The sequence below is a fragment of the Mytilus trossulus genome, chromosome 3, assembly GCF_036588685.1.
Source record: "Mytilus trossulus isolate FHL-02 chromosome 3, PNRI_Mtr1.1.1.hap1, whole genome shotgun sequence".
Taxonomy (NCBI): domain Eukaryota; kingdom Metazoa; phylum Mollusca; class Bivalvia; order Mytilida; family Mytilidae; genus Mytilus; species Mytilus trossulus.
Genome location: NC_086375.1, coordinates 91326153 through 91349373, shown reverse-complemented (window position 1 = coordinate 91349373; position 23221 = coordinate 91326153). Strand labels below are relative to the sequence as shown.

The window sequence follows — 23221 nt, the reverse complement described above, 5'->3', positions numbered from 1 at the left end:
GTCCACTATAGACTATGATTGCATTACAATGTGACCACTATAGACTATAATTGAGCATAACAATGTGACCACTATAGACTATAATTGAGCATAACAATGTGACCACTATAGACTATGATTAAGCATTTCAGTGAGACCACTATAGACTATGATTGCATTACAATGTGACCAATATAGACTATAATTGAGCATTACATTGTGACCACTATAGACTATGATTAAGCATTTCAGTGAGACCACTATAGACTTTGATTGCATTACAATGTGATCACTATAGACTATAATTGAGCATTACAATGTGGCCACTATTGACTTTGATTGCATTACAATGTGATCACTATAGACTATAATTGAGCATTACAATGTGGCCACTTTAGACTTTGATTGCATTACAATGTGACCACTTTAAACTATAATTGAGCATTACAATGTGGCCACTATAGACTTTGATTGCATTACAATGTGACCACTTTAAACTATAATTGAGCACTACAATGTGGCCACTATAGACTATGATTGCATTAAAATGTGATCACTATAGACTATAATTGAGCATTACAATGTGGCCACTATAGACTATAATTGAGCATTACAATAAGACCACTATAGACTATAATTGAGCATTACAATGTGACCACTATAGACTATGATTGAGCATTACAATGTGATTACTATAGACTATAATTGAGCATTACAATGTGACCACTAACGACTATAATTGAGCATTACAATGTGACCACTATAGTCTATGATTAAGCATTTCAGTGAGATTACAATTGAATATGCTTGAGCATTTCAATGTTACCACTGCAGACTAAGATTGCGCACTTCAATGTAGCCTCAATATACTATGATTGAGCATTACAATGTGACCATTATAGACTATGATTGCATTACAATGTGGCCACTATAGACTATAATTGAGCATATAAATGTGTTCACTATAGACTATGATTGCATTACAATGTGACCACTATAGACTATAATTGAGCATTACAATGTGGCCACCATATACTATGATTGCATTACAATGTTACCACTGCAGACTTAGATTGAGCACTTCAATGTAGCCTCAATATTATAGACCTATTGAGCATTTTAATGTGGCCACTATAGACTATGATTGCATTTCAATTGGCCACTATAGACTATAATTGAGCATTACAATGTGTCCACTATAGACTATGATTGCATTACAATGTGGCCACTATAGACTATGATTGCATTACACTATACTATAATTGAGCACTACAATGTGACTACTGCAGACTATAATCTTGCGTCAATGTAGCCACTATGATTGAGCTATTCAATGTATCTTTATATAAGATATATGCAGTTTGCTCATATACAGAGCATAAATTTAAAAGCTCTGCTGAATTTAACCCAAACTTGAAGCATCACACATGTGTGAAAAATATATGAAATTGATCTCGACTTAATATATGCAATTTGTACATGCCAGGGAAAATATGAAACATAATCATTATGTATGTTTTTTTAACATTTTCATCAACAAATTTTAGAGACGGAATAACATTTTAGAATTTTAACATGATTGGTGAAAATTGCTATTTAAATTTTGTGAAACAAACAAATAAATACAAAAACATATAAATGATATAGATTTGATACAGACGTTGTTAATCACTTTTTACGAACGAATATAAGGAGGCGTGCCCGGATAACAAGACTCATTTTAATTTTTCTACTGTTTCCGGTAAATTCTCAGTAATCTCCCTTCGATTGGGCCAGAATGTTTTTGATGTGAGCTCGTCCAAATTATCAGTTATACAAAGTCTATCAAGGTTTGTTATCAACAGTAAGATAAAAATTGGTCTGCTATATATGTGGCATTACCCTTATGGATGTGAATTTTCTTCCAGAGGGACGAGTTGAATAATAACAATGTCATAAAAAAAACAACAGACACAGTAGTCCAAATAATTATGACGTCTTGAAAGGCTATTATATTTTTTTTCTTTGACGCCTTACATCAACGTCATAACGCCAAACTCATATATTCAGCTGGACTTTGATAGGGATGTAAGGCGTCTTTCAAGACGTCATAATTATTTGGACTACAGACACAGGCACTTGTTTCTGTGAATTTGGGGTTTTCCAAGTTGTTTTAAGCACAGGATTTCTGGATCAGGACCCCTTGTAACCCCCTCAAAAAAATATTTACCATTTAAATAGCCTTATTATTTTGATTTTTAATGATTTACTTTAAATATATCAAATGTATCTTAATACTTACTTATCGAAAAAAATCTATGGTTTATTATTAACTAATTGGGGTATCAGGTCTGTTCGCGCCCAATATACTTTCTCAAACTACATGTTCGCACCTCCCATGTTAGCACCCATGGTCTGTTAGCCCAATTTTAATTCAAATTCCAGTTGAATAATTGGAAAATCATGATTGTTGTTTTTAATTGCTTTGGTGTAAATACTGAATGTATTTATAGCTTGGTATGAGTAAAAGATTGAAGATTTTAAATGTAAAACACAAAAGATAATTGTTTTTAACAGCTTGGTCCCATTGATCTGAAACAATGAAACAATAAAATATAGCAATACACTATTATAACCAAAACATGATCAAACATGATAAAATTTATTCAACACACTTAAAAAAACGTAGTCAGAATCAGGGTTGGCAAAGTATTACCCGCCCGGGAATTCCCGGGTGGGAAAACCCGGGTTTTCCCCGGGCTGGGCAATTTTCCCAGAAATGTTGAATACTGGGCATTTAGTTTAAACATATTTATTTATAGTGAATTGGGACACAAGTTTTGCAACTTATATTAATCCCTTTCCACTTTGCGGGTGCGAGTGCTGCCTTGTACTGGGCATTACTGGGCAATATGATTGTTTAAGCTTATTTTAATATAAAATAGTCTTGGTGTAGTTTCATAGTATTACAGCTAAATATATACTTTTTATACAGATAACCATTGACAGTAATTTCTAAAAGAATAGAAATTCAATTTTATTCCCTTCTATGTAGCCAGGATACAAGATTTGCATATTTTAGAAAAACCTTATTAATTACCAAGCATTGTTTCAATAATCCATACTTTGAAAAAAAAAATTATTGCAATGTTTAAGTGAATTATTAATTTAAATGTTATACATTCATACATTTGTCATATTGCTAAATAAACACCCTTAGGGGTCATGCCATTAACACTTATAAAATTGAAAGGGCTGATTATTGTTACATAAACAAATCTGCATTTATTATTATAATCAGAATAATTACTTACTAATTAGTGACAGTACATAAACATTATTTAAATGTAATTTTTCTTACATGTAAGTGTTAATTCTTAATAGGAGTGATATTTATTTAAGTTTTTTGCTTTATGATTTACAGTTTTACCAATTCGGACAAACAAAAAAGGTTAAATATATCTTAAATGTATAAAATTTGTGTTTGATCACTGAATACTCTATAAAATTCAGACTAGTATTCTATATTACCCAGTATTGCCCAGTATTACCCACTAAAACCCAGTAAAAAATACTCATAAAACCCGGGTTTTTGCCAACCCTGGTGAGAATCTCACTCCATTTTGAAACAAGTCAATGAAACAAAGTTAAAGCAATACACTAACCAAAACATGATTAAGAGTTATTCAACACAAAATAAAACGTTGAAGGAATTCCACTTTATTTTAAAAGGAATAATTTTTTTTTAACAATACACTACATTTGTATCCAAAACATAATTAAAATTTATTCAACTCAATAAAAAATTCTGTCTCACATACTTTATTTTGAGAAAATGAAAACAATTATACTTATAATAAGAATACTACTTGCCAAACCTTGATTACAAAGTTATTAAACCCAAAACCAATAGACCACTTTCGAGTTCATCCGTCACCGGCAAAAACTCGTCAATTACGCACGCCTTTATGATGTCATTTACCAGATAGAGGGGCTCGCCTGTATTCCTGCACTATTTACGTTCATCAAGCGTCTTTACTCTTAGTGATCGTCTTTGAGCAGGATAAACTAGAAATATTGGTTGCTCTGTAGGTACTTACTGACAATTCCCTAATGACAGCGGTGTTGGTTGTCAATTTTGAGAATTTAATTTGCCGAATAATTCGTACAATAAAGAATTATAGTTTTCCAACCACTCGCTCAACATTGGAAGGAAGTGACGACGCCCCTAAACGCACAAATGACGGTGATAAAGGCGCGTATAATTGACGAGTTTTTTTTTGGTGACGGATGAACTCAAAAGTGGTCTATTAAAACTGGATGCGAAGATGTAGGGTGGGAACAGACTTTGGTTGCGAACATGTAGGGTGCGAAAGTGAAAGGGGGCGAACATGAGTGGGTGCAAACATGAATTGGCGCAAAGGGACCCGGATTCATTAATTGGGAAGAAAGATATATTGATTATTAAGGTTAGTTTTTCATGAAAATTTAATATTTTAGATGTGAATAAAGTACTAATTATCAAAGAAATAGTTATCAGTATGATTGATTAGTATTTTAATGATGTGCGCATAAAAGTTGTTGATGTCGAAGGCTGGCACAACAGACTCAACCGCAAGACATTAAGATTATCTGGAAATATAATACAGGTTGACAAAAAAAAAAAGAAGACAACCCCAAAAATAAATATATATATTTGTTTAGGGGCCAGCTGAAGGACGCCTCCGGGTGCAGGAATTTCTCGCTACATTGAAGACCTGTTGGTGACCTTTTGCTGTTGATTTTTTTATTTGGTCGGGTTGTTGTCTCTTTGACACATTCCCCAATTTTATTGAACACATAAATCAGCATTTTTCAACAAAATTGTTTGTTAAAATCGAACCATACATGTAAATTCCTTCAAATTCATTATTGAACGTACAAGAATATGTCCCAAGTACACAGATGCCTCATCCACACTACCATTTTCTATGTTCATTGGACCCTGAAAATGGGGCAAAATCTCTAATTTGGCATTAGATTTTAACAGATCATATCATAAAGAACATGTTTCCTAAGTTTCAAGTTGTTTGGACTTTAAGTTCATCAAAAACTACCTCAACTAAAAACTTTAATCAAAACTGAAGCGGGACAGACAACCAGACGGATGGACAAACGGACGCACAGACCAGAAAACATAATGCCAATAAATGGGGCTTTAAAAGGATCTTTTATATGAAATATATATACTTTAAAAAATTGACAAGGAATTACAGATTTTTGCTGGGCACTCTACCATGTGTACATTTGTAGGTTGATTTAATTTACACATACACAGTGATATTCAGACATTATACATAATAAAAAAGTTTGAACAAATTGTTTTGTCTGATTAATAATAAACTAAATCAGTTGGAACAAATTGTTAAGTTTGATTAATAATGAACTAAATCAGTCAGAATGAATTGACCATTGACTTGATACAAATCGTCCAAATCTGGAACAAACTGGCTTGGAACGAATTGACTAGCATTCTCATTCTCTTCTATAAGTTGTCTGCAAATTTATAAAAAGATATCAATAGGACATAAGAGCTTTAGTTCCGCAGCTCAATTTACACCATATACACCTTATGCCTATTTAACCGCCATTACTTGACATCACAAAGGTTTCCATAAAATTTTAAGTATACATGTGTCAAACAAAATATCTGACCCCACAATGGTAAAGTAATTGTTGTATGACATCAAAAGGTCAAGTAGCACAGAATATTCTAGGGTCAACTGTTGAAAGATTTCCAAATAGCAATAAGGTGTATTCACCAATCTTTAAAAAAAATAAAGAATGAGTTACCCCTGTTACCAAAGGGCAGTTGACATAAACACTGCCATCGAACATTTGATTCTTTCTGTGAATAATATAAATTTAAACATGCATTGTGACTTAATTTTGCTGTGCAATTGGAAAGTCATCTATACAGATCAACAAACACGGATATAGCTGTCACACTAATTAGCGTCAAGAAATTAAATTTGGCGACAAGTAGACAAATTTAGCAACAAGAAAGTTTATACTCTACTAAATCAAAAAAGTAAATTTAATAAAAAAAAGTCATTATAAATGTGGGTGTCAGCTGGCTAGTATACATGACGTATATGTAAAAGAAAAAAGAAAAAAACACAAGTGCAACGGAACTATACTAATGGTGTCATAGAATTTACTGAAAAGCAAACCAGAATGCTTAACCTAAATGTTAGGAGATACATTTCAGTCTCTAAGATACACTCTTCATCATCTGGAATTAATTCAGTTGTTTATATTTTGTCAGATAATTTACAATGACTACAGCAGCAAGGCCTACTTTTGAACCAGCCAGGGGTGGCAGAGGTAAAAATGAAGGTGATCTAAGTGCACTGTCAAAGCAGTACTCCAGCAGGGATTTACCATCACACACAAAACTAAAATACAGGTATGTATGCTTGTCAAAATCAATTAACAAGTGTATTTATAAAAAAACAATTAATGGTACAAGTACATAAAAAGTATACATGTATGTTTATTTGTAAACTTTTGGAAATAGATAGAAGCAAAATTTACAAACAACACTGTGTCATTTTGGTCTCTTGTGAAGAGTTGTCTCATTGTCAATCATATATACCACATCTTCTTTTTTTCATAAGTATCAATTTTATGTAATCAATTCATCATACAGTTTTCAGCAGTTTCCAAATTGCAAATATGATGAAGTTGTGCACCTGCTATTACCGGTATTGATAATTGATTGAGCATTTTGCTCATTTTTCCAGACTTGTTATTGAGAAATCATTTAAATGCATGAAGTTTCATCTAATTATTTTCCAGAACTTCATTAAAACTGGTGATAGTTTGCAAACCCATTGAGGTTGTCATGTTCACCTTTCATTATGAGCTCAGCTGTTTGAAGACTTTCACCAATTTTCTTTTATATATTTCATATATTTGAATCTTCATTATATAACATTTTCAATTGTTAAAGAAACAATTTGTACAACCCAACCATTTGAGCCTTTAATCCACCTTTAAGGAGAAAATACTCACAAATCTTCAAAGGTAGGCATCCTGGCAAGTGGCAACTTATAACCAAGAAACAATAAATAAATAAATTTACTTTTACAGAAGTTTTGGGACTTCTAATATGTTAATGATTCTAAAACGATATTTACTTAAAAAAAATTATTTCTGACATATTATTACTTCATGTATTCCTTAACCTCAATTATTCTAACAATCTTGTAGCTCGCTTTAATTATTTGGAGAATCTTTTTTTTTTCTTAATTATATATTATGCAAAATCTGTGTTCTAATAATATACACCAATACATCAATCATGATAAGTTATCCTTGTTTTTTAGACAAGAAGGTCAGGGTACCACTGAAGAATTGAGAAGCCGTGACTTCAGACGAGATCTTGATGATAGAGAAAAGAATGTGAGAGAAAAAAGGGACAGAAATAGAGGTGAGTTTCTATTAATATCTTTGAAGTTTTTATCCCAGATGGTTATTACCTTTTATGGGGTAAAAATATTAATGACCAAAATTGTTTGTTGATTTCTGATCTACAAATAACTTCTGTATAATCTACTAATACAAATCATTACTGTAAAAAAACAACTTGTAAATCAAATCATGTCAACGCTCAGTACAAAACAACTACCAATACAAATAATTCTACATTAAATATCTACCAATACAATCACTACCTTAAGAAACATTTACCCATACACAATATGTGTGTAAAGAACATCTGCCAATACATATCATTTCTGTACAAAACATCTACCAATAAAAAAGTTAAAGATAAATTTGTTTTAAAAAGAATTCTTTTAATAATATTGAATTCCTTTGTTTGGCTCTATCATCATTTTTAATTTCACATTTTGTTGTAGAATCTGGCAGCAGTAGTAGTAGCAGTAGCAGTAAGAGACAGAGATTAGAACAGATACCAGCCTCTAACCTGGATGCAGATGATCCCATAGATGATGATGTAGGTGTAGATAAGTGTTTGTATATAAATCTAACAGAATAGAAACACATGTTATAATATAGCAATGAATATTTCAAAACTGAATTTTTATTTTTATGCTCTGTTTATGGGCATTATGTTTTTCGGTCTGTATGTCTGTTTGTCTGTCCATCTGTTCCTCTTCAGGTTAAAGTTTTTGGTCAAGGTAGTTTTTGATGAAGTTGAAGTTCAATAAACTTGAAACTTAGTACACATGTTCCCTTTGGTATGATCTTTCTAATTTTGATGCAAAATTATAGTTTTTACTCAAATTTCACATTACACTAATCATAGAAAATGAAAGTGTGAGAGGGGCATCCATGTAATATGGACACATTCATGTTTCAAGATTTTTTAAAGATTTATACAAATATACATTCAGGAGGAAATAGAGACTTTTAAATAGTACTCACACTATCATTTTCTAAAACTTTAAAAGAAGGAAAGCTCTATTTTCTATCACTTTGTAACGACTTAAAATATCACAATGGTATTTTAATTTATATTTTATTATAGGATGATGATGACTCGTCTGATGATGAAGATGATGCTGCTGAATTAATGGCTGAATTACAAAAGATTAAAAAAGAAAGAGCTAATGAAAAAGTTAGACTGGATGTGGAGAGAAAAGCTGAGGAAGAAAGAATCAGAACAGAGAATATCTTAAAAGGAAATCCTCTCCTTAATAAAGATAAAGACAAAGGTGGAAACTTTAATGTTAAAAGAAGGTAAGATTGACATACGGAAGTATATATAGCTATAGTATGTATAATTCCGTTAAAGGTGTTTGGAATGCTGACAGCAACATCTGTATACAAAGGTCATTGGGCCTAAACACTCAAGGTAATATTATATATACCCATTTACTTCTTGTACTGAATTCACACACCAATCAGGGGCCTAAGTGGCCATGTGGTCTAAGTAGTTATAGCCAGTCACACAGACCTTGTGAGTTTGAATCCCGCTCATGCAGGTGTACTTAACTCTAATCTAAATTCACTAGGATTCTCAGTTTTCATGTCGAAGATCATGGTTTTCTCCAGGCACTCCGGCTTCCTCCACCAATAAAAACTGGCTGGCTTGAAATAGCCCAAAAGTGACGCTTAAAAGTGGTTTTAAAACACCAACAATCAATCAATCACTATTGTCACATATAATGCATAGTTCTGATACAAAGACAAAAATACAAAACTTTAACAAATCGCTACAGTTTTGAAATAGGATAAAGTTTGTGTATGGGACACCTTATGTGATACATTAGAATGCATCAATTTCATTAAAACAAGCTACTTTCTTATTAAGTTCAACAATGGTTTCCTTCAAAATACAGAAAACTAAGTTTTCTTTCAATTCAATTTAACAGTTCATCTCTTGTTACTTCCTTATAACTTTTAATTTATATGAAACTACAAACATTTATAATGTAACTCTAAATATTTATAACACATGTACTTTTTTTTTGTAGATGGGATGACGATGTTGTGTTCAAGAACTGTGCTAAAGGAGAGGAGAAGAAGTCAGCATTCATAAACGATACACTTAGATCTGAATTTCATAAAAAGTTCATGGAGAAATATATAAAATAGTCAAAAGTGTTAAATTTTATATTTTATTGTGCAAATGTATACTTGGATATCAAACAGAGAATGATTTAGCAAGGCATTCTGAAAATATGTTTTCAAATCTCAACCTCTATTTTTCAAGTTGATTTGTAATAATTTATTGGATGATACAGAAATAAAGATACAGGTACATGTACCACAAAATAATATTTTTACTTGTTTACAATGGGAAAATTTTATTATCTTAAAATCTTTAAAAAATTGTGTCTCCATTTATTTCTCATGCCATTGTTCATCATTCTAATTTGTACGAGGGAACAAATTAATGGTATTTAAATTTCATTCTTTTTATTTCATTTTTTTTACATATTGTGTTAGGAAATCTTCAGATGTATACCTCTTTTGTTCATAAATGAAAACAATGTCTTTGTTTATCGTGTTTTAAATCCCCGTATCATTGATGTATCAATTAAGTTTCATTTTACCAAACTTCATAATGAACATATATTTCTGCTTGTGAATACTGATGTAAATATACATGTATGTAAATAAAATAGTGTTTTGTAAATTGCTTTTGTTTAATTGTAAACTGTAAGTATGATCTTAGATTTTGACAGAAGACACTTATATGTTTTAGTTATGATTTCAGTAAAATATTGAAAAAGGTTTTCCCAACTGTACAAGACCCTCATGGGTGGTCTAGGTTGTTAAAAAAAGTATTTGTGATAATAGATATAGGAAGATGTGGTATAAGTGTCAATGAGACAACTCTCCATCCAATTCACAATTTGTAAAAGAAAACCAATATAGGTCAAAGTATGGTCTTCAAAACAGAGCCTTGTCTTACACTGAACTGCAAGCTATAATGGGCCCCAAAAATTTCATTTGTAAAACCATTTAAATTGGGAAACCAACAGTCTAATTTATATAAAAAACAAGAAACACTTATGAACCCACATACCGCATCAACAAACTGAACATCAGATTCCTGACTTAGGACAGGTGCAAACACAAATGTTCTGATAGGTACCAACTTTCACATTCACAAAGGGTGTATTACTACCATTTATGTTGAACTACTTTGAAAGTTGACAAAAAAGATTTCAACCTTTTTATTGGTACAGTACAGAATCAGCCAAACTTAAAAATGTCTAACCTGCATTATTGATTATAAATGAATGTGAAAAGTCTTTGAGATCAAGGTCTGATAACATGTATCATAAAACATTTTCTGTTGATCAATGAACCACGAAAAGTGAGGTCAAGATCCAGTAACTCTTGTCAGATAAACACATTTTTGTTGGTTTTACAGTAACTGTAAACAGTATTCAATAAAATAAAGTAATGGTAACCTTTCTGTGGTCATAGCTTAGCTGAGGAAAACGTATATGGTATAACTGAGATGAAAACTCTGTAGCAGTGTTCCTGCTGGGCTATTTTTAAATGGGCAGTGCCCACAGTTTTTGTTTCGCATCATCTGTCCAGTTTACTTCAAATCTTCCAACTTGTCCTTCTGTCTAACAGCAAAACAGCAACTCCTTGGACCAACACACCATGGTGTTAAAAGGCAAGAGCTTCCAATGTTTTGGTGATTACTAGTTTTCATCCTTATACGCTAGACTATATTGATCAAATTTAAATAAGAATATTGACAATTGGTTTTACACTACAGTACTGCAGTATCATAGTGAATTCTCTTTTTGAAACATAATGGGGAAGTGCTGTTCCCCCAAGCAATCACTCAGAAAATCAATTAGTTGTCCCCTAACCTTATCTAGAATCTTCTGTTTAAATTAGGGATTGCAACAAGTACTCGGGTACTCGCTCGAAAGGCAGAGTACCTGAGTACAGTTTTAGTACTCGGATACTCGTTAGCCTGTATACATCATGAGATATTTCTCTTCACATTTCCACTCACTTTAGTTCCGTCGAAATCTCTTCGTTATACTAAATAAAATCAATTAAACACATAAATATGTTTATCCTGATGATACAATTTGTTATAGAAGTACCAGCAACGTCCTTTCCTTCCTATGGATTTTTTTCATTTGCACAACAAAAAATAAAAAGTCAAACAGGCTTTCTGTTGTCTGCTCTATGGTCGGGTGGTTGTCGCTTTGACATATTCACCATTTCCTTTCTCAATTTGTTTTCGTCTAAAATTGTAGACCAGATCATATTTCTAAACAAGTACAAAATCCAAGTGACCTGCGTTGAACTCTGCAAAGCAGATTAAAGACATTTTTAACGGTGTTTGTACACGGATCAACACTTTTATGGATTAATAATTAACTCATCACAAGCTGTAAAGAACTTACCTTAGTTTGTTAATCAAGACTTCTCTATGTAAACGTGATTGGTATGAGATGTACATTTAAATTAATTTAATTACTCCGTATTTGAAACATTACTATCATTGTTTAATTTACAATTTAAAGACAGGCGAAGGTACGATAGCGACATTCAAACCCAAAAATCAAAAATAAAATGACCACGTCATGGCTAAAAAAAACACCAGACAAACAATACTCATAGTGTCAAAAATAAAACACAGAAAAAGTAAGACTGACTTCTGAGCATCACCAAAAAAAGTCCAATACAATGTATTGTTGTTGACAAATTAATGGACAAGTATTTCAGAGTATTATAAAAAAAACACCAGCTTCTGAGGAAGAGATGATTCATATTTTGTCCTCTTTGTCGGAATTTAATGAAAATATTTTTGATTTTAATGGAATTTTGTTCATGAAGACGTACACAAACAATAATTGCTATTATGATAGGTTATATGTAGATACGGCAGTCGGTAATTCATTGTTCAATGGACACACACCAAACAGAGGATCAAGCTATATTTGTACTACGCTTTTCTTTCGTTTATATGTTAATGAAAGGTAATACCAAAACACTGCATTCCACCTAAATTCAAAACTTTTCAATAGACCGCTAAGACGTTTAAGATTCATCCGAGTACTCGAGTATCATGACCCAGTATCCGAGTATTGAATTTCCGATCTTTTGACATCCCTAGTTTAAATACAATTCCAGGGTATGTACTCCAATGTGCCTGTCTCAAGCCAGAAGACTGCAGTTCAGTGGTTGTTGTTTGTTCATGTCTCATATTTTTTTTTCAACATTTTTCTGGTTATAAAATTGGGCCATAGGCCATCAGTTTTATTAATATAACTATTTCAAGTTGGGCCCTTCTATAGCAGACTATAATGTTTAGGTTTTCTCATTGTTGAAGGCCTTACAGATGCCTATCACAGCTTACATTCACTTCATCATCAATTCAAATACATGTACAATATCAAATTTCCTTGTTCCTAATTGTATTGAATCATCCAACATAAAAATACTGAATTTCGAGGAAAATTTGAAAACAGAAAGTCCCTAATCAAATGTCAAAAATTAAAGCTTAACTCCTCGTGTTGAAAGTGCATGAACAATTTGCCACTGGATGTTAAAAAATAAATGTCAATAAATCAGAATACCACTAAGTCCTGTGTCAAATATAATCTTCTCACCACAAGATTAAAGGCAGATGAAATAAGAATACATGTTAAAAGTTGTATTTAATTTAATGTCATCTATGTACAATATCATCAATATTTGCATTAGTCTTTCTTTGTCCTTTTATGAACCATTTCTTTAAACTGGGATAGAATCTTTATCTCTCTCTTTGACCTTTCTTCATGATTAAATGTAGCTAAAGCTCTCTTCTCATCAGCACTGTAAATCTGGTTTTCTTTACGTAAACGTACAGCTTCCATTCTCCGATGTCTGAAACAAACAAAATCAGATAAATAAAGATAACCAGAAATAACATTCTTGTGTTCCTATATGAATATTGGTCTTGTGATTCCCTCTGATTAAAATTTCCCAATCGAAATGCCATGTTTTTACTGATTTACACAAAGTAAAATAATCAATCCGCTTACATTCATGCCATATCCAGTTCCTTCAGAAACCTTATATTTCAGTATTGATAAAACAGCTTTATTCTAAAAATTATATTTCCCTTAGGATTCAGTAAAACCTGTGTTGCCATACAATCTGCATGCTTTCAGGAATCAATGTAAATGGTCTCCAAAAACAATGAAGAGTTTTGCCAATGTTGTTATAAAGCAGAAAATTATTGCCTCTGTTGGATATGAAAGGGTAAGGACAAGGACCGATTTATGGCCTCAAATTTCAGGTTCATCTGACGAAAGATGTTGACCACTTTTTAAACACTTGAATGTCTATTTGATTTGAATCAATTAGTTTAAGTGAAAGATTTTAACTGATTTAGTCCTTAAAAACGATCTGAGTCAAGCTCAAATATGACAAATCTACCAATTATGCTGAAAAATGTCACTTTTCAGGTGTTTTTTGTCAAAAATGAAAGTGGCCACATCCCTGTTCATCTTCAACCTTTATATATCATATGTATTATCACAAAATACAACTTACAACATTTCAATATTAAGGATGAACACGAATGCGGCCACTTTCGTTTTACACGAAAACCATCTAAAATTTAACTAAAATGCTAGATTTGTGAAGATTTCACTAATTTAGCATGACTGAATGGTGCTAGTACCCGATATATGTGCATTGTATTGTCAGAAACAGCCCATATTTATGTAGCAGAACCATTCTACTGTCCAATAAATAACTAAAAGTTTAAATTTTAACAATTTTGTAAAACTCCTATATTTTTGGGCGAAAAAGGGGTCTTACTGAGTTACTGGACCTACTTCTTTGAACATAGGACCTTATATATGATCCTTCCAAATTTTAGGTCACATAACATTGACTAAGAAGTTTCCGAGAGATCAAAGTGTGAAATTCATTGTAAAGATGATGAAATTCAAGATTCTGAAACAACACACACAGCTTAAAAAAAACAAGCAAAATTACAAATCACAGAATAATTTACCTGCTTCCACTCATCACATATCCAGTTTCTTCAAATATTTTAATTTCATCACTGGTAAGACCAATTTCTCCTCTCCTTGGAATCCTCTTTCCTTCTGCTATGTAGGCGGCCATTGCAGCTCCCTCTCCAGGTAACAAAGCTTTACCATAACTATAAAGAAAAGGTATACACGTTTACAAATGAAGGCAGCCATTGCAGCTCACTCTCCAGGTAACAAAGCTTTACCATAACTATAAAGAAAAGGTATACACGTTTACAAATGAAGGCGGCCATTGCAGCTCCCTCTCCAGGTAACAAAGCTTTACCATAACTATAAAGAAAAGGTATACACGTTTACAAATGAAGGCAGCCATTGCAGCTCACTCTCCAGGTAACAAAGCTTTACCATAACTATAAAGAAAAGGTATACACGTTTACAAATGAAGGCGGCCATTGCAGCTCCCTCTCCAGGTAACAAAGCTTTACCATAACTATAAAGAAAAGGTATACACGTTTACAAATGAAGGCGGCCATTGCAGCTCACTCTCCAGGTAACAAAGCTTTACCATAACTATAAAGAAAAGGTATACACGTTTACAAATGAAGGCAGCCATTGCAGCTCCCTCTCCAGGTAACAAAGCTTTACCATAACTATAAAGAAAAGGTATACACGTTTACAAATGAAGGCGGCCATTGCAGCTCACTCTCCAGGTAACAAAGCTTTACCATAACTATAAAGAAAAGGTATACACGTTTACAAATGAAGGCGGCCATTGCAGCTCACTCTCCAGGTAACAAAGCTTTACCATAACTATAAAGAAAAGGTATACAGGCTTAGAACATCCTGTGTATCTGATAGACATGTTTTTATTACTGATAATTGTGTAATGAAATTTCCATTAAATAATGACTACTTCAACGATGGAACAATTAAACTTGTTATATCCCCTAACCAAGATCCTTTGTCTGCTTTTCATAGTTAGAAAAGAGTTACCACTTGTGTTACTCTAAATTTCTAGTCATCATACTGTATTATAGTATGCACTCATTACAAGCAAGAGTGATTTTTAACTGAATTACTTTATGAGTGTGTACCTTCAGTTGTGAGTTAAATCATCATAACCTACCATGGATGTGCCATCAACAATAATTGTACATATTTCCTTTGATTCTTTTATAATCTTATGGTAACAAGATATGGACAATTCTATGGAGAGCCATCAATATATTATTCCTGTAAATTTTTGATTGGCACATACCTGGTGGTTTCAATTGAAAATGTAAATGGTTTAACCACATGTGGAAGCAAAGTGATGGAAACACAAGTTATATTTATAAGCTATTGCTTACAAATGATACCCTTGCTTTGAGTATACAGAAAACACATTACACATTTAAATGACAGAATAACAAACAGACATAAACCAGTATATCCCTTCCTTTTAGAGCTAGGTTTGTTTTGTTTTTAATTTTTTTTCGATAGTGATCTGATGTCATATGTGTTCCTTAGCAATACTAACTCTACTTTAGTTTGTAGTCCTCCTTTGTCTGTCTGTGGTTGGGGGCCTATTGAATCCTCATCATTAACATCAGATTCTGTTCACAAAAAAAGATAACATTTATTACTGTTTTATTTTTTTCACTTGCAATAAAATTTAGAAAGAATAAAATCAGTCACATAAAACACAGTTGTATACAATGTACTCCTCAAAATGTTGATCTTAACTTGACATCAGCAAGTAAAAAGTTGTTTTCTTCATACACTCATTATTTTTTCAACCAACAAAAAATCAGTGAATATTTTCAATTTACCAAAAAATACTTGTTAAAGACAAATTCACATGTACATGTATTTTAAAAGGAAAACAAACAATGGGATGCAGTCTTATTTATGTATATCCCACTTCTCCTGTTTGTTCATATATATAACCTTAGGAAAAATAACCATAATGACTGTCTTAGTTGCTGTTCTTGCAAAAAGCTAATTTCGTGAAAATTGACCAAAAAGGTCCCTAAGCAAACACAAAAGATTTAGTTCAACTGCAAAGTAGAAAAAATAATCTTGGCATTGAATACTTTAGTCCAAGAATAGTTTCTCTTGCCAAAGTAATAATATATCATATTTTCAAAATTTGGAAAAACTATAGTCTGTTTCAAAAATGTGCTTTCACAAGAAATGGTTTCAGATAAAGCCATTCTTCAAAATTCGATGTAGCTTTTCCTTATCAGAACAGTTTTATCGACAATATGATCAGTGCTGGATGACCCTCGAAAAATTAGGCCAGTAAATAAACAATTATCTTCATGTCTCTTTGACCAGTACTGTATTTGGTGAAAAAATCAGTTCCAACTTTTGGCCTGATTGGGGTGCAAAAACTATTTCTCCAAATTCAGAGAGTGATCAGATAACGTTTTGAAGATGTGATATCATCTAGATAGACGCCAGAGCGACTTTTGGCCCAGGCACTTAATTTTTCAGATTTTTTTTTCACTACTGTATAGGTTACAAGAGCAGAATTATTTGTTTATATTTTACCAGCAAGTTTTTTACCCCAAGATGGTACTCAGAATAGAATCCTATACTGCTTCTGATTGGGTGATACAGGATTGGAATTACATTTTATCGAAAGCTTATCCAATTAGGTTTAAAAATTGCGAAAAATCATATCCATAATTTAAGAAGTATAGAAAATATCTTCCATTTCTGCATGTCAAAGCCATTAAAAATATGCCTTTTTCGTTAAGTGAAAAAAATAGACGATCTTTTTCAACTGCATTTTAAGTCAATTTGAGCCACATGACTCAATATATTTTTTTTATTGTTATACAACACTGGCATTTCTAGTAATAGGAACTGCTACCACTTTTCCCTAGTTTGTGTAGTCTTCAAGAAAAAAAATACAAAACACTAGTGGTACCCTATGGAAAATGCATTACGAATAATTGCGCTCTTGTAACCTTAACATAATTTTTCTGTACTATATTTATGATTTTTTACGTATATTTCTAACAATAAAAAATTTTCATATTAATTTGTAATCTAAATTTTTTTTTTTTAGTATTCATTAAAGAAATGAATTTATAAAAAAAACAAAAGTCAGATCTTTGTGGCAACAATACATCAAAATGCCCTCACGGTCATCGCAATATAAAATTGCTTTTATGCATCTAAGCTTACTTTCTACCCACAAGACCTGTCCATCTTCTTCTTCCTCTCCACTACTCTCGGATTCAGAACTGTCAGTTAAATCCTTTTTCTTTTTCTTCTTTTTACTTTTCTTCTTAGATTTCTTTGACCTAATGTTGTTCATAAAAAAAATATATCATTTTTCATTGATCTAAAATACAAATCCTAATAAAGGTGCATTCTCAACCGTAGAATAATGTGTCAAATTTGGCATGCAGCTTATAATATTTTTGCTGACTGTAAAATCTATTTCTCTTATTCTTTGGCGATTCAACCCCCTCAGGACCAATTGTCTAATATTATTTGATCAACGTGTGGTTCCTGATATGACATCTTCGGTTATAAAGCCTTTATCACTCAGCTCAGAGGATGAATCAAATTGCTTAATAATGTTACGATTTAGTGATCATATTATTAAATTAATGGAACTTGTGTTTTCCATAGTTTACAGTAGTAATTTTACGAGTCAGCTGTTTTTGTTTACGTTTTCGCAACGCTATTTTTACGAAGGAATGTCACCTCGTATAGAATATTCACGGTTGGTTGGTATGTATTTTTATGATACATGATGTGATAATGTGTTTACCTTATTAGCTTATTTATTTTCTTAATGTAATAACTTGTGTTTTAGTCGTAATCGTCTAAATACCAGCAGTGCCATAGTTTATTTACAAGAGAAGTCATATTTATTTGTGTATTGGCGGCCTAATACACGAGATTGCCTGTGAACATAACAAACTTTTTGATTGGTCGATAAAATTATAAATAGAAGGTTGACGAAATGAACTTTAGAATTAGTCTCAGATTTATTCTCATCGTCTGCAAGAGCAGTCAACATTTTAGTCGCAATATAAATTTAGTCAACCTAAATTAATCCAAATGTCTGAACCAAAGTCAACCATTAGTATGGTACGCAGGTTTTAATTGTTTTAAGAAAACTTAAACCTTCTAGCACATGGCTATTGTTTGTTTTGCCAAAGTCAACCTTCGACCTACGGGAAAGTCCCGTCAGCTGTCGTTCCACTTAGTCAACCTTCTATCGATGCAATAGGATGAAAGAGATTTTCTGGAAATCTACTTTCGGTTTAGGAAATAAAATATATGAATATCTTATTATAAATCAACCCTTTTTAAGTATTTTATACTTTTGGAAATAGAAGGTTGAAAAGTTCAACATGAGAATTTAAGTCAAATCGATGCTAATGAATATGACGCCTAATGCCTCTTTAATACATATTTTAATAATTATTAATGAAATAAAGCATACCTTGAACTCTTTTTCTTATGCTTTTTGTGTTTACTTTTCTTTTTCTTTGACTTTTTGTGTTTCTTTCTATTATCTCCTGAAAATATAAACCAGTTAAATATGAGATCATGCAGACAAACAGTATTTCGTTTACATTATATTTCTTTATTGTGAAATCAAATTTTATTATAAAGTTTTACAGGGAGAAAATTTGTTTTCCATTTCAACAATTATATGCAAAAGATCTCTTTACAGTATTGAGAAATAAGTGTTATCAAAAATACAATCTGTGCACAATTTGTTTTATAAAGTTTCAAAGATTTGGGTAGAAAACTGAAGGAGTTGATTATACAAAACAGGTAATCATTACCCACCACAGAACCCATTCATCCACTCGTCCAATCATGTGACATCACTATACCCTGATATATATAATTCTTAAAATTTATTACTTTATTCTGTTGCATGTTATAATCTACATAATAATTACCTGAAGATGATGACTCTGATCCAGATGATCCTTCTCCATCACCTGAAGACTCTGATCTATTAAATATAAAGACCATTAATCAGTTATTTACTTTTATTTATTTGAGACTATGCTAATTGATTGTTAGAATTTAGTCTTAAATGGTAAGCAATAAGCTATTTGCCAATTCCCGTTATTGACCCTGTAATTAGAGCTCCCTTTTTTAGTTCTCCCTTATGAGGGACATTAACTTTTATTTACAATGGAAAGCTAGCAGAAAGAGCAAATTTACCTGAGCGTAATGCGAGTAATCTACATGTATAAGGTTTTTAAATCTTTTAATTACATTAATTTGTTGTTTAGCTAAATACTTTTTACATAAGAAATTGTTTTTCATGAAAAATAAGTTAAACCGCAGATAAATCAATTTCAATTTATTATGCTTTGCATTTGCAAAAGCAAATTTTGTCCAGTATGGAACAAGGCTACGATTGACAAAGGGAAATAATTTGTTTAAAAAGTGTGTAATCACAGAATCAAATCAGTATTTGGCAAATGGACTACTGTTTCAAAAAATTAATGACATTGCATTTTTATAAGTACTTATAAATAAAGATTTCATAAACATATAATTTATACATCCAAATATGTGTTCAAAAATCTACAAAAGACACCCGTTTATCATATAAATGTTCCAGACCATATGAGTATTTGGACCGTACACGTACGGTCCGGACCATATACATATACTCATACGGTTCCACCATACGCGTACGCTCAGACCGTACGGTCCAGTACGAGCTGACCATATATGTTATTTGATCATATGGGTATCATTGAAACAACTTCACTTTTAGATTTACAAAGAGTTATTGATATTTTATTACAATTAGATAGGTAAAATGAACAAAAATTAGGTATTTGTTTAATTGTATGTCTGAATCCTATTTTGGTATGCTCGCCCAAGGTGACACAATTCCAGTAACGTATTATTTTTAGCATTTTTTTATGTATGCAGTTCAATCATGTTCTTTTGCATTTGCATTTTTTGGTAAAGTTGCTAAATATTCTAAAACACTTTAAGTTTACTTCCGATATCTTGAATTCATAATGCAATTAATGTATTACTGATCGCCATGCTTAATACAAGAGATTAACATATTTAATTAGCGTGAATTAAAAAATAGTTAAAATATAAAGTTTTTGTTTCAATTAAAATTGAACTTTTCAAGTTATATTAATATGATAGTTAGGTTATGATGATCTGTTATATGCATTTGTATCTTATAAACTTGATCAACTTTTTATTATTAGTCAGACCGTACGCGTATGGTCCAAATACTCATACGGTCTGGAACATAAACACAAAATAGGTTTTCACATACAGAGATTTGTCATCTCCTATTTACACTTACTCAGAATGTAATGCATGTTCTGGTGAGTGTCCCCAACATTCAGGAGCACCTCCAGCTCCAATCTTCTCTCTTTCATATCTTCTCCTAAAATGGTAATACAATAATGATCAAAATGTATTGCTTTTTTTAAATAATGGAATATACATGTATGAAACATAGCATGATGTCACCAAATACTAACAAAGGCCTTTGCCTTCTGGCTTCATCCCCTTTTCAAAATTTAAAGAATTACTCAAAATGTTAATAAGTAATGTAAAGGACATAATGAAGAAATCAGTCACACAAAAAACAGTAAAGAATACTGGTATGGGTAGTAAAATATCAACCAAACCACACCTTCTTTTTTATACTTATCAAATGTGTTAGAAGTAAACTGTAGCAGCCAATAAACATTGCATTTACATAAAAATTTAGATATCATGTGACACAAAAACAAGACTTGAATAGACCACTTTCGAGTTCATCTGTCACCAGAAAAAAAACTCGTCAATTAGGCCCTCCTTTGTGAGGTCATTTACCAGATACAGTGGATCGCCTGTATCCCTGCACTATCAACGTTCATCAAGTGTTTTAGTGATCCTCATCGTTCAGGATAAACTAGAAATATTTTTTGTTTTGTAAGTACTTAAGCACAATTCCCTAATGACAGCAGTGCTGATTGTCAATTATAAGAATTTAGTTTGCTGAAGAAATCGTGCAATATAGTATTATAATTTTCTAACCACTCGCTCAACATTTGAATGGAAGTTACAATGCCCCTAAACGCATGAATGATGTTCACTAAAACCAGAGTTTTTGACAGAAATGCATCGAACTGGAAAGTTGTCTATTCATTAATACCTGTCATAGAAATCAGGAAGTTGATTACTACTGTGTCCATGCTGATTGTAACTTTTGTTATTGTGGTGATATGATGTACCATTCTCTCTTTTGTTATCATGTGATCCATACTTTGAAATATTCTCTCTTGAATGATCATGTGATCCATATTTTGACATGTTCTCCCTTGAATGTTCATGTGATCCATATTTTGACATGTGATGTTTTGGAGATGGGCTTTTAGATCTAGCATACTGTCTCAGAGGTGATCTAGACCTGGATTTCTTGCGATTATAATTCCGTTCCTCGTCCCTTTGAGAGTATTTGCTGCCCCTTTCATGATGGGAATGTCTTCCATATCTTTTATCATTGTCTGGACTGGAGGATCTACTATGAACCATAACTGTACTTGCATTCAGACCTAAACAGAGAATAAATTTTGATCACATAAGGCTGAGAATTGTTATAAATAAAGGTTGAGGAGATATTGTCCTTACAATAAGAGTTTGATATGAATAAGAAATTAGTGTTTTCAAGATTTCTGTTTATAAATCTAATTTGTAACAGGCTTGTGAAATAATAAAAGTAAAGAGATTATTAATATACTGTAAATTCAGAAATTATTGCGAAAATTGTGACAGGGTTATATTTGCATAAGTTTTAACTCACATTTCATGCATTTTGAAATTATTTGTATGAATTAACATGATTAAATAGGATTGTTGTCAATATCGCAAAAATTCAAATTGCGTTTTAGTCTAAAATGACAAAAAAAAAATTAAATTGCAATAATAAATACACGCAATAATTTCTGAATTTACAGTAAATAAAAATTCTACTCAAAAAAAGATTATATTTGTTGCATCTAACTTTTGGGTACTACCTTTTGCCAACTTATATAAATGGTATTCATGCTTTCTTTTACAAATGTTAGACAAGAAAAAGAGAGAGCCTTGATCCTGAGTGACGTCAAATGTTCGAACGTGACAGATTCTTGGGTCATGCGGGAATAGCTGTATAATTTCAGGCACACCTTCAGACTTCAATACACCTTATCACTAATCCCTTGCTGACCCAGTTGCTTGAACTTTTGACGCATACAACAATAACTTTTCCATTATGGCGTCAGATATTTTGTTTTATGACGTTAATCACCGCTGACCCAGTCGCGTGAACTTGCATAAGGGCGTCAGATATTTTGTTTTATGACATCAAAAATTTGAAGGGAACCTGTGTGATATCTGACACCATAATTGAAAAGTGATTGTTGTATGTGTCAAACGTTCAAGCGGCCGGTTCAGCGGGGATTAGCGATAAGGTGTTTCTTGCTACCCCATGGCTTTGAAAACACCCAATAAACGGTAAATCAATCAAAAAAAGCATAAAAATAAGTGTTTAACCTGTATTTGAATGTAAATATTTCGAGAGGAAATAAAGTATTTTTATTCTTATACCTGAAAATCACTTTAGTCTTTCGTTTTCGATGTTCCAAACTGCATGTTGTTTACATTTTCTTCTAAAACGTCTGTGCGACGTCGACGATCAGTGTCTTAAAAAGGTTTGGATATGAAAATAAAGTTTGAAATAAATTTGATTTCTTTTTCCATTAAAATCTAACTATCTTAAATTATATTATGTATAA

At 32.0% G+C, this 23221-nt stretch overlaps 2 protein-coding genes across 5 annotated transcripts; one reads left to right on the top strand and one right to left on the bottom strand.

Annotated features, from left to right (window-relative positions):
• The first annotated feature begins 1665 nt into the window (after positions 1–1665).
• LOC134712831 (protein CWC15 homolog) lies at positions 1666–10108 on the top strand. 2 transcript variants are annotated; one of them, XM_063574779.1, is made up of 6 exons: positions 1666–1808; positions 6266–6406; positions 7329–7432; positions 7863–7960; positions 8495–8706; positions 9444–10108. In XM_063574779.1, exons 2-6 carry the CDS (start codon positions 6276–6278, stop codon positions 9562–9564), a joined length of 666 nt encoding a protein of 221 aa, XP_063430849.1. In that variant the 5' UTR covers positions 1666–1808; positions 6266–6275; the 3' UTR covers positions 9565–10108. The 2 variants fall into 2 exon arrangements, with proteins under 2 accessions (XP_063430849.1, XP_063430850.1); XM_063574780.1 differs by having other exon boundaries at positions 1718–1822.
• A 2994-nt stretch (positions 10109–13102) lies between these two features.
• Positions 13103–23172, bottom strand: LOC134712830 (NKAP-like protein). Of its 3 annotated transcripts, none has more exons than XM_063574776.1 (9): positions 23034–23172; positions 21601–22000; positions 20761–20844; positions 19367–19422; positions 18898–18973; positions 17622–17740; positions 15964–16039; positions 14465–14614; positions 13103–13323 (listed from the first exon to the last, which is right to left on the bottom strand). In XM_063574776.1, the coding sequence occupies exons 2-9, from the start codon at positions 21978–21980 to the stop codon at positions 13158–13160; spliced, it is 1107 nt and encodes a 368-aa protein (XP_063430846.1). In that variant the 5' UTR covers positions 21981–22000; positions 23034–23172; the 3' UTR covers positions 13103–13157. The 3 variants fall into 3 exon arrangements, with proteins under 3 accessions (XP_063430846.1, XP_063430845.1, XP_063430848.1); XM_063574775.1 differs by having other exon boundaries at positions 22980–23109; XM_063574778.1 differs by lacking the exons at positions 13103–13323; positions 14465–14614 and adding an exon at positions 14760–14934 and having other exon boundaries at positions 22980–23113.
• Between the last annotated feature and the right edge of the window lie 49 nt (positions 23173–23221).

Bases quoted from the DNA above. Each gene is read 5' to 3' on its own strand.
- LOC134712830 (XM_063574776.1), bottom strand. From the start codon at position 21,980: ATGGTTCATAGTAGATCCTCCAGTCCAGACAATGATAAAAGATATGGA. The intron at 16,040-17,621 runs GTAAGCTTAGAT...TTTTGTGAACAG, and splicing joins ACAGGTCTTGTGGGTAGAAA to AATCTGATGTTAATGATGAG. The intron at 14,615-15,963 runs GTTAGTATTGCT...TTTTCTTTATAG, and splicing joins GGACTACAAACTAAAGTAGA to TTATGGTAAAGCTTTGTTAC.
- LOC134712831 (XM_063574779.1), top strand. From the start codon at position 6,276: ATGACTACAGCAGCAAGGCCTACTTTTGAACCAGCCAGGGGTGGCAGA. The intron at 7,961-8,494 runs GTAGGTGTAGAT...ATTTTATTATAG, and splicing joins ATGATCCCATAGATGATGAT to GATGATGATGACTCGTCTGA. The intron at 8,707-9,443 runs GTAAGATTGACA...TTTTTTTTGTAG, and splicing joins AACTTTAATGTTAAAAGAAG to ATGGGATGACGATGTTGTGT.